Genomic DNA, 18,422 nt, shown 5'->3' with positions numbered 1-18,422 from the left:
ACACACAGACATTTTCATACAATAACCGTTATGCACTGAGCCATAGGTTCACATAAATCAGGCATACATAGTTATTCAATATATGACCCACACACACACACACACACACACACACACACACACACACACACACACACACACACACACACACACACACACACACACACACACACACACACACACACACACACACTCTATATTATAGCCTGGGACGGTTACTGGAAAGGATTTGATCTTTGGCCTCCTGCCTCCTGTATTCTCTCCTATCGCTTCTCTATTTTGATTGACAGGAACTTACATTACTCACCCATCAGTGAGTGTAACATCTGTGGTGATTGTTCCTGCTGAGCGCCTGAGGGAACTCATCAAAAACCTTGAACATAACTCCATTGCCGTTGTGGTACACATTACACAAACCAGAAAACATTAGTCCTTCTCTACATTTCCCCTCTCTCTGTCTCATCACTAAACTGAATAGCCTTGCTAGATGTGTTCATCATCCTCTCTCTCTTTCTTTCTCTCTCTCTCTCTTACTCTCTCTCACACTCTTTCTTTCTTACTCTCTCTCACACTCTTTCTTTCTCTCTCATTATCTCTCTTACTTTCTCTCACACTCTTACTCTCTAACTCTCTTTCACTCACACACTCTCTCTTTCTCTCTCCCTCTTCCCCCCCCCCTCTCTCTCTCTCCCCCCCCCTCTCTCTCTCTCTCTCTCTCTCTCTCTCTCTCTCTCTCACATTCTCTCTTTCTCATTCTCTCTCTTACTTTCACTCACACACTCTCTCTGTCTTTCTCTCTCTCCCCCCTCTCTCTCCCTCTCCCCTCTCTCTCTCCCCCCCCACCCCCCCCCCCCTCTCTCTCTCTGTTTTGTCAGTACAGACATTTTTTATTTTACATTTATATAGTTCTGTCCTTGAGCTGTTCTTATCTATTAAAGTTCTATATTATGTCATGTTGTGTGTGGACCCCAGGAAGAGTAGCTGCTGCATGAGCATAAGCTAATGGAGATCCTAATAAATAAATAAAATAATAATTCCTTTTCCTGCCCCTCTCTTCGGTAGCTTCCTGGCAACTCCAGCCGTGTCCTTCCAGAAGCAGCCAATCAGCTACAGCCTGCTCATCAATCCCAGCAGTTTGTTTAGCATGCAGGCGGACACGGGGGAGATCACTCTGACCAGGACCATAGACTTTGAGATGGACCAGCACAGCTTCCTGCTCATGGTCAGGGCCAGCGAGGACCAAGATAGGCTGAGCAGTGCTGCTGAGGTGGGTCCAAGAGAGACATGATCTGTTATAATGTGGCTGTTTGTGAAAACATCACTGTGGTGTTCCACCTGCAAGTGTTCTGCCTCTGCATGGTGCATCTTTCTGTTTGTGATTGTGTGTGTGTGTGTATATGGGTCCAGGCCGGCCTTTGAACCTCTCTGTCTCTCACTCTCTCTCTCTCTCACACACACACACTGAATGTAAAGCCTCTCACAGGGTTCGTTCTAATTAGGAATATCAATTAATAGAGCTACATGAACAAAAGGAACGGGAACATGTATGATGTTGTGTGGTCTAGTTTGTTGTCCCAGCCTTCACTGCTAATTCAACATGGTTGGGGGACCTGGGGGAGAGACTAGAGAATGGCTTCTAGTGTTTTTCTTCTGTGGTGCCCCGCCTCAGTTAACGTCAGCAGAAAGGCAGACATCTTCACTGCTCAGCCATCCACTGGTCTTCCCTGTCCTCAGGCACAACAGTAGAGCACAGAGCCAAACAACATGTGGGAACAAATATGAGGGGGAGAGAGAAAAGACTGGCAGCTGCTCCTAAAATCTGTCCAATCCTGTGAGCTTTCTGTCCAGAGAGAGTCCTCAGTGAATGCCTAGAGCAGTGGATGAGGGAGGGAGAGAGGGATGGAGGGAGGCTGGAGGGAGGGAGAGAGGGATGGAGGGAGGCTGGAGGGAGGCTGGAGGGAGGGAGGGATGGAGGGAGGCTGGAGGGAGGGAGAGAGGGATGGAGGGAGGCTGGAGGGAGGGAGAGAGGGATGGAGAGAGGCTGGAGGGAGGCTGGAGGGAGGGAGGGATGGAGGGAGGCTGGAGGGAGGGAGAGAGGGATGGAGGGAGGCTGGAGGGAGGGAGGGATGGAGGGACGCTGGACGAAGGAAGGAATAGAGGGAGGCTGGAGGGAGGGAGGTGGTGGGACGTAGAGAGAGAGGGAGGGAGAGAGGGATTGAAGGAGGGAGGCGGTGGGACGGAGAGAGAGAGAGGGAGGGAGGGAGGCGGTGGGACGGAGAGAGAGAGAGGGAGGGAGAGAGGGATGGAGGGAGGCTGGATGGAGGGAGGCGGTGGGACGGAGAGAGAGAGAGGGAGGGAGAGAGGGATGGAGGGAGGGAGGCTGGAGGGAGAGAGGCGGTGGGACGGAGCGAGAGAAAGGGAGGGAGGGAGGGATGGAGGAAGGCTGGTGGGAGGGAGGCGGTGGGACGGAGAGAGAGAGAGGGAGGGAGAGAGGGATGGAGGGAGGCTGGATGGAGGGAGGCTGGAGGGAGGGAGGCGGTGGGACGGAGAGAGAGAGATGGAGGGGGAGAGGGATGGAGGGAGGCTGGAGGGAGGGAGGCGGTGGGACAGAGAGAGAGAGGGAGGGAGGTAGAGAGGGATGGAGGGAGGCTGGAGGGAGGGGAAGAAAGGAGGAAGAGAGATGTGTTACTGCCCATGCTCCTGTCCTGCCCTGTCTAACCCTCGCTGGCCTGCCCATGCTCCTGTCCTGCCCTGTCTAACCCTTGCTGGCCTGCCTATGCTCCTGTCCTGCCCTGTCTAACCCTTGCTGGCCTGTCTATGCTCCTGTCCTGCCCTATCTAGCCCTTGCTGGCCTGCCTATGCTCCTGTACTGCCCTGTCTAGCCCTTGCTGGCCTGCCTATGCTCCTGTACTGCCCTGTCTAGCCCTTGCTGGCCTGCCTATGCTCCTGTCCTGCCCTGTCTAACCCTTGCTGGCCTGCCTATGCTCCTGTCCTGCCCTGTCTAACCCTTGCTGGCCTGCCTATGCTCCTGTACTGCCCTGTCTAGCCCTTGCTGGCCTGCCCATGCCACAGGGCACAGCTGTGAACTCTCATTACACACCTTCAACAAATGTAAATCCAGTAAGTCAAACAGTCAAAGAGTCAAAGCTGCCTCCAAAGAGACTGAGTTGTGAAAAGGTCCTGAACTTGGAATCTGCTTTGTTAATTTCCAGGCAGATTTCAGGCGTTTCTCCTACTGCAGCGAATACTTTGTAGCACCATTAGTTACTGAACCAGCCAGTGACCTGCCCAGCCCCTCCACAACACGCCGCAGGGTCTTCGGCTTTATCAGAGCTGACTGGCTCTCACGTCAGATTCAGCCCTCTGTTTCACCACTGCACTGCCCGGCACAGCGCTCTCTCTCCTCTTCCCTCTCTCTCCTCACTTGCTGGCTCGCGTCTTCTCAGGGAGCTGCATGGGCAGAGCTCAAATTACCGCGCTTCTTCTAACAGAACAGTTGTATGCTTTGGCACAGTAGTCGGGGTGTGTGTTAAAGGGGGTCAGCTGATGTTCTCTCCAGTTCTTGTTGTTTTGTTCTTCTGAGAGCGTTCTGACTCTGATAAGTGGAAGAACACTCCGAGTCTGACCGAGTGTTCCCCTCCTTAGCTGCAGGCTCTGGACTGGAAGGGAACAGCTGTTAATGCAGGCAGGAAAGCTCTCCTTACCACCCTAATGAATAGTAGAGCAGAGCAATACACTGTATTTCATGTCAGTGGTTCTCTCCTGGTAGTCACAGGAGGAAGTTAAGACTGCATTGTGTCTCACCGCTGGTATTGATTATGAGACCCTCTCACTGGATCGACAGTCGCCACGCTACAGGTCTCCGTCTGCCGGCTAGCCGGGTTATTCATTGGCCTGGGTAAGCTATCCTAGCCTCTATGTAAATCTGTGAGGTTTGTGTCCCTCCGAGCCAGGATAGGGATGTGACTGCTGCTCACGGCAGATAACAAAGAGCAGGCGCTTACGAACGCACACCTTTGAGCACACGGCTAAGCGCTGACTGCACGGTGTAATGAGGGAGGGAAAGGTGTGGATATGGAGGATTATGTTCATTTTGTGTGATTTTCTTCTCTCTCTCTCTCTTTGACTGGTGTATCAGTGTGAATTACAGTGAGGAATCTGTAATCCCCTGTTACCTCACTGTTCCTCTTTCAGAGGAGAGGAAGGGCAGAGGAGGAGGAGGGGTGGAACGGGGAAGAAACAGCGGCATTCAGAGCATCTCTTCTCTTTTTCTTCTTTTCCTGGCCCTTTTCTTCTCTTGGGGGATTGCTGTAGAGTTTGGCTCTGACTGTTAGTAGTGAAAGGGCAATCTACTGAAAGCAGCTTTTCCTCTCCTGCGATAAATATCAGGGATGATTACTGGCTCTCTCCCCAGACTGGCCACAGTCAGACACTTCCAGAAGCCCAGATATGAATGACTCTTGCTCCCTGGCACACCTGAAGCTCAACCTTTCTGCCCTGCGATTTATTCTACTTTACCTTCAACTGTACTATACACACATTTTACTCTGTGTCTCTAGCTCACTTTCTTCTCAGTTTAAATAGATTGTGTTAGCTGAGCTGCTAAAAGCAATTCGTAGTAAGACAGTTAATTAGGTTTAGCAACTAATCTATCAAAGGCCTAAAGATAACTATCACATTACCTGGAGGAGGAGAATAATTTACTCCCACGCTCTCTCTCTCTCTCTCTCTCTCTCTCTCTCTCTCTCTCTCTCTCTCTCTCTCTCTCTCTCCCCTTTCTCCTAATGAAACAGGTGCGTGTGATCATCACAGATGAAAATGACTGCGTTCCTGAGTTCCTGCAGTCCATTTACAGCAAAGAGAGTGTGCCGGAGACTGTAACCACAGCAACCTCTCTGTTACAAGGTGAGTGCACATACACTCATACACTCTCTCTCTCTCACGGTGTAGCTCTTACAGAACCCTACACCCCCTCCATCCTCCCTCCATCCCCCCTCTTGCTCTATTGGTCATCTCATGTCCGGGGACAACGGACAGTTCTGTTCCTAGGAGAAGACCGCACGAAGCTCCACGTATTCTCTGTAGTGTAGTCACAGAAGTTCAGTAGTGCTATGTTCACCATGCTGGTGGGTGAGGAAAGGATAGGTGTGCACTTACTTGTGATTTTTATAGTACCAGAGGTGTCCTCTTGCTGATGAACATCCTTTTTTGGCAGACACTGCTGTGAGACCGCGGTGAGGCAGGTGTGTTTGTTAAAGGAGCCCCTGCAGGTGTGGTGTGCCTGCTATGCTCAACAGGTGCGTCGGGACCGACCTACCGGCAGATGTGTTACGCTGCAATTATCGCTGTGAATCTGAACATAACAGGACTTCACCGCAGAACGGAGCGCATCTAGAGCGAACAGAACGACATGGCTCATGCAGACTTTTAAGCAGCCGTGAGAACACCGTGTCTGGGTCACATCTATGGGGACGTGTAAGCTTTCAATGAAATTTCAATGAAATGTTGTTTTATTTTTATTCCCTGTATGTTGATCCGATGGTTTAAGGTGAAGAAGCCGAGATTAGGCTCTTGTTCCTGGGATTAGTGGGGTCCGAACAGGAGGCTGTGATTGTGTCACAGAGAGAGAGAGACTTTACACTGGACATCATCTGGCTCCATTTTTTAGGGCCTGCCCAGGCCACAGCAACAAGCCCTGGGATTGGCTGAAGTGGATCTGAAAGATTAGATATACATGGATTTAGGCATTTAGGCTGGTTGTAGATGTAGCAACGTGGTAAACAGCATCACTCAACATCATTTATGAATCTATGTCTCCGACAGCTCTGTGCTGTGGTGAGGGCTGAGGAAACAGACCATAGGAGACAGTTTCATCAGATACTCCATTTGGCCAAAGACTTCACTCCCTGTAGATCTGGGGCTCAGGCCAAGAACGGATGTTGTCTTGTACTGTCAGTTAGCCCAACAATCCTTTAGAGCCTAACTGGCTCAGTATTGATGGATATTCAAATGACTCTCATTGCTAAGTCAGGAAGTGCATATTGAGGAAACGAAATATTGACTTTGATGTATGAAGTCTTCCACAGTATATGGATATGTGTCAAGGATAATGCTCATATTTGACAGTGTTATTGGTGACATTTAAATCCACCAAGCGAGGTTCCCTTGGACCAGTGGGCGCTGCTGAACGGCTCATAATAAAGGCCGGAACGGAGCAAATGGACTGGCATCAAACACCTGGAAACTATGAGTTTGATGTATTTGACACCATTCCACTGATTCCGCTCCAGCCGTTACCACGAGCCCGTCCTCCCCAATTAAGGTGCCACCAACCTCCTGTGTCTTGGATGCTGTTGGTCTACATGATACAGTGAGGTAGAGAGTATACCGAATGCAATCTAAGGAGAATAGCAGAATGCAGGAGTTCACGGTGAAAAGGACGATTTAGCGGAAGAAAGGCTGATCCCCGTCCCAGACTGAGCCCTCTCTTTCAGCAAGGCCATCACTCTGACCGTAGCCCTACTCCAGTAAGTTTTCCAAACGAAAGAGACATTTGGGAAAATGCTTGCCTTTTCCTAACCTTCAATTTGATGCGATACAGAAATGTGTGAACATGCATGAAAAAACAGTAGTAATTAAGTCTAGCATCTAGACTAGAGTCACATGTTGGACATATCTGTTCTGGTTAGATGACGTTGCAGAATACAAAGATATCTCCTTGTCCAACCTCCCCTCTCTACCCTGTCTCTCCCTCACTCTAGTGTCTGCCAGTGACTGTGACTCGGACCTGAACGCTGAGTTGACCTACTACACTCTGAGCCCAGACTTCAGCATCTCTCCCCACGGCACCATTTTCCCTGCAGGGCAACTGGACTATGAGAGGCCCAACCACCTGTATGAGTTTGTGGTGATGGCTGTGGACAAGGGAGATGTGCCCCGGACAGGTACAGCCACTGTCCGCATCCGCATGGCCAATGTCAACGATGAGGTCCCAGAGTTCTCCCAGCATGTGTGAGTACAGTACTGCTTCTCCTCTTCATCACTATTAACATCATAAGTAAGAGTGTGGTTATTACAATCATCATCATGGCCATCATTATCATCATCATCATCAACATCTACATCTAAACAGGGCGCCTATTTCATAATTTGTATTATTCTCTACTCATATTTTTCTTTATTCACCATTTTCCTTCCACCCTGCCTGCTCTTCTTGTTGTTAACCCTCACCCTTGCCTATTTGTCAGCCTAGGCCATGCCATTTCACTTTCCTCTGCTCTGCACAGCTGCCTCCTCCCACAATCCAGTGCAGCTGCAGTTTCCCAGAATTCCACATGGCTGCCAATTCCCAAAATCCCTTACAGCTGCTGCTGGTCTACAACCCAAACCCCTTCAAAAGAAAACACACAGCAACAAAAAAGAAACACAAACTGGGATTTCAACATCTCTATCTGTCCTGTTCCTCTTGGGCATGTTTCCTGCCCTGTATTAGCTCACCCGCACATTCCTTTTTTTAAATGCCGCATTACCCTGCTGTTCCGGTCCGATCTGTAGTGATGCATTGAGCTGTTGTTTTTTCCCTCTGGCGTCGCTCTGGCCTATGGCTCTTTTAATTGGACAATTTTCTGGCAGCTAGCTCTGCAAATTGGTGAGGCAGGTTCAATCAGCCATGCCTTTAGTTTGTTGTGGAGAGAATCACGCCAGCACCAGGGCAGTGTGTGTCTGTGTGTGTCTGTGTGTGTCTGTGTGTGTGTGTGTGTGTGTGTGTGCTGAAGTACAGGTTTGCTTTTCAGAGAGAGATGGAGAGGTAGGGAAAGAGTTGAGAGAGACAGAGATGGGGTGAGTGAGTCAGACAGAGTGAGAGAGTAGAGGGATAGAGAGATGGAGAGGGAGAACCAACTGCCCACCAGGGATGTCTGTTTGAATCATTCTGATGAACAGTGGCAGGGAACCAGTGTGTGGGTGTGGCTGGATATGAGTTGCTGATATGGATGCACTACAGTATGTAGATGAGTTAGCTTTTAGTTGTTGGGTTAATGTTATGGTGTGGGTAGGTGAATGGGGTTATGTGTGCTGTGATGGGAGGCTGCGTGTTGGTCTGTGTGCGGGGTTATGGGTGATGGGAGGCTGTGTGTGTGTGTGTCTAAGTGTGTGTTATGATGCTATTGCTGTGTGTATCTGTTGGGGGTTTTGTGGGAAGAATTGATTTCCTGTCAGCAGGAGCATCCCCAGTTTCCCCTCGTGATGTTCAATCTACAGAGATCTTCAGTGAATCATCATTGTTACTCTACAATGCGGAAAACAAAACAGATATTCTCTAATGGGTAACACAATGGAAACAGGGTGTCTGGTATTATTTGAGTAACTTTGTGATGGCCGCCAGACTGTTATTTCTATCGGGCTCAATTGGATCAGCCTGTTTCATTTGCCACTCGGTTCGCTCCCCTTTGCTGTTCATCGCTATCAGATGAAAACCTCATCTCCAAAACAGAAACCTTTCAGGAAAAAAAGATAAATATTTTCCTATTAATGAACATACAATAAAACTTCAGACGATATTTTGTAGACATTTTCGTGGGCATAGACTCATGAAATGTCCAGCGAATATTGAGGGGAGTTATTGCTTTCAATACATGTAAAAGTATATATACACTGCTCAAAAAAATAAAGGGAACACTTAAACCTCACAATGTAACTCCAAGTCAATCACACTTCTGTGAAATCAAACTGTCCACTTAGGAAGCAACACTGATTGACAATAAATTTCACATGCTGTTGTGCAAATGGAATAGACAACAGGTGGAAATTATAGGCAATTTGCAAGACACCCCCAATAAAGGAGTGGTTGTGCAGGTGGTGACCACAGACCACTTCTCAGTTCCTATGCTTCCTGGCTGATGTTTTGGTCACTTTTGAATGCTGGCGGTGCTTTCACTCTAGTGGTAGCATGAGACGGAGTCTACAACCCACACAAGTGGCTCAGGTAATGCAGCTCATCCAGGATGGCACATCAATGCGAGCTGTGGCAAGAAGCTTTGCTGTGTCTGTCAGCGTAGTGTCCAGAGCATGGAGGCGCTACCAGGAGACAGGCCAGTACATCAGGAGACGTGGAGGAGGCCGTAGGAGGGCAACAACCCAGCAGCAGGACCGCTACCTCCGCCTTTGTGCAAGGAGGAGCAGGAGGAGCACTGCCAGAGCCCTGCAAAATGACCTCCAGCAGGCCACAAATGTGCATGCGTCTGCTCAAACGGTCAGAAACAGACTCCATGAGGGTGGTATGAGGGCCCGACGTCCACAGGTGGGGGTTGTGCTTACAGCCCAACACCGTGCAGGACGTTTGGCATTTGCCAGAGAACACCAAGATTGGCAAATTCGCCACTGGCGCCCTGTGCTCTTCACAGATGAAAGCAGGTTCACACTGAGCACGTGACAGACGTGACAGAGTCTGGAGACGCCGTGGAGAACATTCTGCTGCCTGCAACATCCTCCAACATGACCGGTCTGGCGGTGGGTCAGTCATGGTGTGGGGTGGCATTTCTTTGGGGGGCCGCACAGCCCTCCATGTGCTCGCCAGAGGTAGCCTGACTGCCATTAGGTACCGAGATGAGATCCTCAGACCCCTTGTGAGACCATATGCTGGTGCGGTTGGCCCTGGGTTCCTCCTAATGCAAGACAATGCTAGACCTCACGTGGCTGGAGTGTGTCAGCAGTTCCTGCAAGAGGAAGGCATTGATGCTATGGACTGGCCCGCCCGTTCCCCAGACCTGAATCCAATTGAGCACATCAGGGACATCATGTCTCGCTCCATCCACCAACGCCACGTTGCACCACAGACTGTCCAGGAGTTGGCGGATGCTTTAGTCCAGGTCTGGGAGGAGATCCCTCAGGAGACCATCCGCCACCTCATCAGGAGCATGCCCAGGCGTTGTAGGGAGGTCATACAGGCACGTGGGGGCCACACACACTACTGAGCCTCATTTTGACTTGTTTTAAGGACATTACATCAAAGTTAGATCAGCCTGTAGTGTGGTTTTCCACTTTAATTTTGAGTGTGACTCCAAATCCAGACCTCCATGGGTTGATAAATTGGATTTCCATTAATTATTTTTGTGTGATTTTGTTGTCAGCACATTCAACTATGTAAAGAAAAAAGTATTTAATAAGATTATTTCATTCATTCAGATCTAGGATGTGTTATTTTAGTGTTCCCTTTATTTTTTTGAGCAGTATATATTTTTAAAAAAGGCAGAAATGGAGTTCCGAGGATTTCATTCGACAGTGACGTGTTGCTGGTGAAATCGACAAAGTGAGTCTCGTCACTCAGCCCGGTGTCACGTCCTGACCAGTATAAGGGGTTATTTGTTATTGTAGTTTGGTCAGGACGTGGCAGGGGTGTGTTTGTTTAGAGTGTTTCGGGGTTTGTTGGGCTATGTTCTTGTTAGTCTATTTCTATGTTAGTTCTAGTATGTCTATTTCTATGTGGTGTTTGTTGGGTTGACCTTCAATTGGAAGCAGCTGCTCCTAGTTGCTTCTAATTGAAGGTCCTATTTAAGAGGGGTGTTTTTTCTATGGGATTTTGTGGGTAGTTGCTTCCTTGTTTAGTGTTTGTTGCACCTGACAGGACTGTTTTGTTTTGTTCTTTTGGTATACGTATTTAGTTGTTTCTCCTTCTTCAAATAAAAAGAAGATGAGTATACATATTCCCGCTGCATTTTGGTCCAATCCTTACGACAACCGTGACACCCGGTGTAAACTAAGTAGATCATTACAGGGATTGTTTGGTGGCCGACAGTAACCTGAGTGATGAGTGAATTGGATAGGCAGAGAGATATTTATACATGTATTCACAGAGCCCTGGCAATCTGTTGACATTACAGAAGATGGAGAGATGCTAATGAGCACAAACAACGAGCCAGTCTCGGTCTCGGGCCGGCGCTGTGTGTTTTGTCAGTCGTTAATATGTAATAGATGTGTTGGGTAAATTGGCTAATTATATTGTGGCTGATGTCAGTCATTGTGGAGGGAAATGGGGTTAAGGGTGACAGAGCATCTGTGTGTCTGGTGTGGTAGAGGCGGGCTGGCTGGTTGGCCGACGGGAGGGAGAATGTTGGCAGACTCTGATGGAGCAGTAGCTGGAGTTTGTGTTGAAATGAGATTGATGGGGTAGATAATGAGAGGGAGAGTGGGCACTGTGAGGTGAATACACAACCACTGTCCGTCTGCCTGGGCAGGCGCCTGCCGCGTTCACCATTCACCCACTGCCTCTCCCACAAAATGGCCGCCCCGACTGGGAGTTGTCAGTCAGTCCTGTGTCGGACCCCGTCACCTGGGCCAAAGTCCATGGCGACAGGTGAGAGAGGGACAGCAGCCTGAGTCTGTGATGGGTAACCTTTGAGCGGCGGAGGCAGGTGATGGAGAGGCTCTGTGGAGTGGTGGATCCTCTCATTATTCTTTTACAGAAAATGGAGCCTGTGAAAATAAGGCCTTTTAGGGGTGTGTGTGTGTGTGTGTGTGTGTGTGTGTGTGTGTGTGTGTGTGTGTGTGTGTGTGTGTGCGTGTGAACGAGGGTGTCATCTCGTCATGGGAAACGGCCATTTGAGGCTGGTGACAGATTAAAGGTTCCGGTGTCAGTTGTACCGTGGCAGTGGGTGTTGGAGCAGGCGGGAAGACATGGGGAGGGGTGAAGGGGTTGAGGGGGTCATCTCCAATCGGGGACATAAATCACAGGCGTGAAATGCCTGTCGGCTCCCCTCTGTTACCAATCAATCAGTTGTGTGGAAAAGGACCTGATGTCGAGTACAACCACTCCCCTCTCTCCACCTCTCCCTTGATCTTCACTCTCTATCTCTCTGTCACTCTCTGAACCTCCACCCATCTTTCTCGGCTTCCTTCTCACAATCATTCTCTCCCTTTTTCTTCCTCCCTTTCCCAAACCTCTCTCCATCTGTCAACTGATTTGACATGAACACTTATCAGTTGAATTTAGTTTTTTCATTTAGAAAAGTATCATTGTAGTTGATAATCCTTTTAGAAGACTGTCATCTTCGTTTGTTCTGCATAAGTTATCAAGATTGGCGCTCCATACGGTCTTGCCTGCGTGCCTATTGAAAGACAACTTGACAGGGCGCTAATCACGTGAATGACAGGGCCCTAATCAATTCAAATCATACGAATGAAACTGGAACATTGGTTTCCATGGAAATAGAAAGTGCATAATGCTCTTGTGTAAACAATATACCGGGAATATGACACGTCGCTCAGTATGACACATGAAAGGTTTGCAACATTTCTGCCCTAAAAAAATGATATTTTCATTGGAGAATATACAGTAGATCATCATTGTAGAGAAATTCTGAGAAGCTTCCATCCACTGGCACAGGCAGAAAGGAACACAAAGGACATGCTGTGGATGCCTTTTCCCTCTCCTCCCCACCCAGCAAAATCACTCCTTTTCTACTGAAAGAGTTGTGGAGGAGGGGGTAGCAGACAGAAAGGCAAGACCGAGAGACTGCAGACAGACATACTACAGACAGACAGACAGACAAGACGGACAGAGCATGCTAGCTCAGTAGAAGAGTCCGTCTCTGCCAGTCTGTCAGAGTGAGTCTCTCCTCTGTCTTGTTTTTGCGTCCACTAGCTCTGAGCTGAGTGGAGCGTGGGTGGAACGATGAGCGACAACATACTGTGCCCACATTGAGGCCCTGTTTGTCTTTCCTCTGTTAGACGCACTCACATCCACGGGAACATTTCAATTGAGATGAAGCGAGAGGGTGATGGTGAAAGAGACAGCTGGGAAGACCGTGGTGCTTATATCTCTGTGAATGTGTTTGTTTTTGCATCACTGTGACTGTTGCATTGAAATAAACTACAGTTCTTTCTTCATGTACAGTCTTACAGCAATCCCTCATTCTCAGTGATTCTGAGAATGAGGGATGAGTGGGAGTGGGAGAGTGGCCGTCTGTGTACCTTTATGCGTGTTCCTTTGTAGAGGAGAGTAAAAAAAAAAATGTTTGGAATGGTTCTTATGGCGAGACCCAGATGCAGACACGGGAGGCAGATGAGTCTGTGATATTTATTACATCCAAAAGGGATAGGCAAGAGAATGGTCGTGGACAGGCAAAAACCGGGAGGACTAGTAAAAGAGAATAGAAAAGGCAGGAGCTCGGAAAAAAACACGCTGGTTGACTTGAAACATACAAGACGAGCTGGCACAGAGAGACAGGAAACGCAGGGATATATACACCAGGGATAACAAGCGACACCTGGAGGGGGGTGGAGACAATAACGAGGACAGGTGAAACTGATCAGGTTGTGACAGTTCTTTACAATACAGGCCTGCTAGATTTGAAGGCCACAAACTGTACATTATAGTCAGTTTACTGTAGGTATAAATTGAATCACATTTACATAACAGCAGTAATGGACTATATTCTGTACTGTCACTGCTATCGGGAGCTTCTATCACAGCCAGTCCTGGAGCCTGCTCTAGGGTTCCCAGTCTAGCGGTCCCAGGCCAAGCGTTAGCCAATGGATAGACTGAGAACAGACATAATTGCCCTCCATCGTGCACAATCCCGGTTTCCTATGGCTCTGTGTCTTCATTGTCATTTTGTGGATTGTAATATACAGCATGTGCATAATCGGTGGCCTTGAGTGTCTGCCCTGAAACTGCAAGGTTGGGGGTCATACCAAATACAAAAGAAAATGGGACCTGATGCCTCTCTTCTTGGCACTCAGCAGTCAGCAGATGGATTGTGGGTAAGGCCTTATGACAGACTAGCGTCTTGTTTAGGGAGTGTAGTTGTACATCAAACTGCCTCACGCTAGAGAAACATGAGATAGGCTGCTGCCCCTATTGGCTGTTCTGGCTCGGACAAGGCTTACTTACTTTTATCTGTTTTAATGTACATGCATGACAGGAGTCCTCTAACTTGACAATGCGTATGTCTCTGTTAGGATGCACATGGTTTGAGCTTCATGATTCTTGTTTAGGTGACATGTACTGCATGTACATGATGTGTAAATTGCATTAAGGCGCTTACAGGTGAGCCGTGATAAACGGAAATTGAACCACGTTGTTGTCAGCTCACGTGTTGTCATTAAAACGTTGTTTGATTGGTTGACAAGACGAACGATGCTCATTGGTCAAACCGTGCGTGGTGGCCGCTGAAGACTTCAGCAAATTCATCTTTTGGCGCCTCGAGCGCCGCGTGCAAAACTGCTTGTGTTTTGCCGACCTAGCACCCTACTCCAATTGAAGTCCATGAGACCTTCGCCGCTTACCGCGGCCCGTCTGTGAGCGTCTTTATGAGTGAATCTCCCAGGGGGAATGAACGTGGCTGGCAGTGTGAGATCAAGGTGTTCATGAATTATTTGTGTATTCTATATTTGGCATATGTTCTATATAAACTCAGCAAAAAAAGAAACGTCCCTTTTTCAGGACCCTGTCTTTCAAAGATAATTTGTAAAAATCCAAATAACTTCACAGATCTTCATTGTAAAGGGTTTAAACACTGTTTCCCATGCTTGTTCAATGAACCATAGACAATTAATGAACATGCACCTGTGGAACGGTCGTTGAGACACAGCTTACAGACGGTAGGCAATTATGGTCACAGTTCTGAAAACTTAGAACACTAAAGAGGCCTTTCTACTGACTCTGAAAAACACAAAAATAAAGATTCCCAGGGTCCCTGCTCATCTGTGTGAACGTGCCTTAGGCATGCTGCAAGGAGGCATGAGGACTGCAGATGTGGCCAGGGCAATAAATTGCAATGTCCGTACTGTGAGATGCCTAAGACAGCGCTACAGGGAGACAGGACGGACAGCTGATCGTCCTCGCAGTGGCAGACCACGTGTAACCACACCTGCACAGGATCGGTACATCCGAACATCACACCTGCGGGAAAGGTACAGGATGGCAACAACAACTGCCCGAGTTACACCAGGAACGCACAATCCGTCCATCAGTGCTCAGACTGTCCGCAATAGGCTGAGAGAGGCTGGACTGAGGGCTTGTAGGCCTGTTGTAAGCAGGTCCTCACCAGACATCACTGACAACAACGTTGCCTATGGGCACAAACCCACCATCGCTGGACCAGACAGGACTGGCAAAAAGTGCTCTTCAATACGAGTCGCGGTTTTGTCTCACCAGGGGTGATGGTCGGATTCGCGTTTATCATCGAAGGAATGAGCGTTAGACCGATGCCTGTACTCTGGAGCGGGATCGATTTGGAGGTGGAGGGTCCGTCATGGTCTAGGGCAGTGTGTCTCAGCATCATCGGACTGAGCTTGTTGTCATTGCAGGCAATCTCAACGCTGTGCGTTACAGGGAAGACATCCTCCTCCCTCATGTGGTACCCTTCCTGCAGGCTCATCCTGACATGACCCTCCAGCATAACAATGCCACCAGCCATACTGCTCGTTCTGTGTGTGAGAAATGTCAGTGTTCTGCCATGGCCATTGAAGAGCCCGGAGTGGGGTAACATCTCACAGCAAGAATTGGCAAATCTGGTGCAGTCCATGAGGAGGAGATGCATTGCAGTACTTATTGCAGCTAGTGGCCACAACAGATGCTGACTGTTACTTTTGACCCCCCCCCCTTTGTTCAGGGACACATTATTCAATTTCTGTTAGTCACATGTCTGTGGAACTTGTTCAGTTTATGTTTCAGTTGTTGAGTCTTGTTATGTTCATACAAATATTTACACATGTTAAGTTTGCTGAAAATAAACGCAGTTGACAGTGAGAGAACGTTTCTTTTTTTGCTGAGTTTAGGTACATCTACAGTATACAGTAGGGGTATGTTTGTGTGTGTTTGTATGACATGCTGGGCTTGGTTGCTTCTCTCCTGTGTTCCTCACAACTCTGTCATCCAATTCACTAGTTCTTTCACACTCCATCCCAACCACTTAGTGTTGTCTCCCCACTGTGACAGGCTGCCAACAGCTGTTTACTGACTGCTGTCTCCATTGAATTAGGAATTAGAACTCAAATTGTCTCCACCTAGGCCCACCATATCAGACACTCAACCAACTCTGTTTTTACCCTCCCAAAAACAGCTTCATAATGCATTCAGAAATCTGTGATTAAAATGTGACAAGGCATGGTGTGTTATTCACTCATTTTCACTCTCACACTCTGCATTGTCGCTGGGGAGACGCAAGGAGAGGTGTTGATTTTGGGATGTCTCTCTCTCTCTCTCTGTCAACAGCTACCGGACATTCGTCTCGGAGGACGCTGGCCCTAACACACTGGTTGCCACGGTGCTTGCCAAGGACCCCGACGGTGATGGAATCACCTACAAAATCACAACGGGCAACGACGAAGGCAACTTTGTTATCGACAGCCAGAAAGGTGAGACATATTGTTTACACCCCTCCTCTTCCTCAGTGAGTCCCGCTGCTCTCCCTCCTCCCCATCCCTTCTTGTAGATATTACACTAGATGGGTGAAATGAATTGTCATGCGATCCGCTTTGGCTGCGGTTTATTTTTAGTGCGGCTGATTCTGTCATTACAAATGTCATCAAAGGTTTGCTCCAATGTCCCGCGTTTAGCCCACCAAGGAAGCAATTTGAAATCGAAAATGTGTTAAAGGCCTAAACTAATTTCATAGCCCTCCCCACCTTGGGTAAATTGCACCATTGAATCTGCATATCACATTAAAGGGTAATAAGATTACTTTGACAAATTCAATTACTCTGGAACTTCAAGGTGCAATTTCCTTTGTTCATTTCCACTGATAGTAACTGTCAGCCGAAAGGGGAGATTTCTCAACCATATAAATAAATAAAAAAAATAAAAGCCATATAACCCTGATTGGTACAAAACAAATAACCTGCTATTCATCCATGTCACTTCAATTGCTTTAAAAGGTTGTAGAACCGCTCTTCTAAAACGACTGTTCGCACATATTTGGCTGGCATTTTGTTTCTCCTCCAGCATGCATATTGAATGTATACCTATTATACATGTACAAATGTTATCATGCACTTCCACGAAGCCCCTAGGATAGGCTTCCCGCTCCTTACTTTTCACAGTCAAGTAACTGTCGGACCGGTCCGACTTTGCATCAGGGTATACATCCTGCTGCTACTGTATGACAAGTTTACACACTATTATTGGACCCTATTATCTCTTACACTCACCTATGAAGCTGCCTGGGCTCACTAGTGGGGTTTAACCCTAGTATTACCTCACATCATTAAGCTGATGGTTTGCTTAAAAAGCCCCGATTTCAAACTATTTCTCATAGCTTCTTATTTGGTTAAAATTCTTCATGGTTCATACCCATATACAGTTGAAGTTGGAAGTTTACGTACACTTAGGTTGGAGTCATTAAAACTTGTTTTTTAACCACTCCACAAATTTCTTGTTAACAAACTATAGTTTTGGCAAGTCAGTTAGGACATATATTATGTGCATGAAACAAGTCATTTTTCCAACAATTGTTTACAGACAGATTATTTCACTTATAATTCACTGTATCACAATTCCAGTTGGTCAGAAGTTTACATACACTAAGTTGACTGTGCCTTTAAACAGCTTGGAAAATGCCAGAAAATGATGTCATGGCCTTTGAAGCCTTTCATTGGCTAATTGACGTCATTTGAGTAAATTGGAGGTACCTGGGGATGTATTTCAAAGCCTACCTTCAAACTTAGTACCTCTTTGCTTGACATCATGGGAAAATCAACAGAAATCAGCCAAGACCTCAGAAGAAAATTGTAGACCTTCACAAGTCTGGGACATCCTTGGTAGCAATTTCCAAATGCCTGAAGGTACCACGTTCATCTGTACAAATAATATTACTCAAGTATAAATACCATGGGACCACGCAGCCGTCATACCGCTCAGGAAGGAGACGCATTCTGTCTCCTAGAGAAGAACGTACTTTGGTGCGAAAAGTGCAAATCAATCCCAGAACAACAGCAAAGGTCCTTGTGAAGATGCCTGAGGAAACAGGTACAAAAGTATCTATATCCACAGTAAAACGAGTCCTATATCGACATAACCTGAAAGGCCGGCCAGCAAGGACAAAGCCACTGCTCCAAAACCGCCATGAAAAATCCAGACTACGGTTTGCAACTGCACATGGGGACAAATATCGTACTTTTTGGAGAAATGTCCTCTGGTCTGATGAAACAAAAATTGAACTGTTTGGCCATAATGACCATCATTATGTTTGGAGGATAAAGGGGGAGGCTTACAAGCCGAAGAACACCATCCCAACCGTGAAGCACTGGGGTGGCAGCAACATGTTGTGGGGCTGCTTTGCTGCTGGAGGGTCTGGTGCACTTCACAAAGTAGATGGCATCATGAGGAAAGAAAATGATGTGGATATATTGAAGCAACATCTCAAGACATCAGCCAGGAAGTTAAAGCTTGGTCACAAATGGACAATGACCCCAAGCACACTTCC

At 47.6% G+C, this 18,422-nt stretch overlaps 1 protein-coding gene across 1 annotated transcript in view; it reads left to right on the top strand.

The window, feature by feature from the left end:
• The window catches only part of si:ch211-186j3.6 (neural-cadherin), a 232,342-nt gene that overhangs the window by 123,477 nt on the left and 90,443 nt on the right, over nucleotides 1-18,422 (top strand). Inside the window, exons 4-7 of the mRNA XM_014126570.3 lie at nucleotides 1,063-1,267; nucleotides 4,794-4,905; nucleotides 6,762-7,011; nucleotides 16,214-16,356. Coding sequence (XP_013982045.2) covers nucleotides 1,063-1,267; nucleotides 4,794-4,905; nucleotides 6,762-7,011; nucleotides 16,214-16,356 — 710 coding nt within the window. The remainder of the gene's footprint in view (nucleotides 1-1,062; nucleotides 1,268-4,793; nucleotides 4,906-6,761; nucleotides 7,012-16,213; nucleotides 16,357-18,422) is intronic.

The sequence above is a fragment of the Salmo salar genome, chromosome 11 (genome assembly GCF_965601325.2).
Source record: "Salmo salar chromosome 11, fSalSal1, whole genome shotgun sequence".
Lineage (NCBI taxonomy): Eukaryota > Metazoa > Chordata > Actinopteri > Salmoniformes > Salmonidae > Salmo > Salmo salar.
This window is presented reverse-complemented; position numbering and strand designations above follow the sequence as displayed.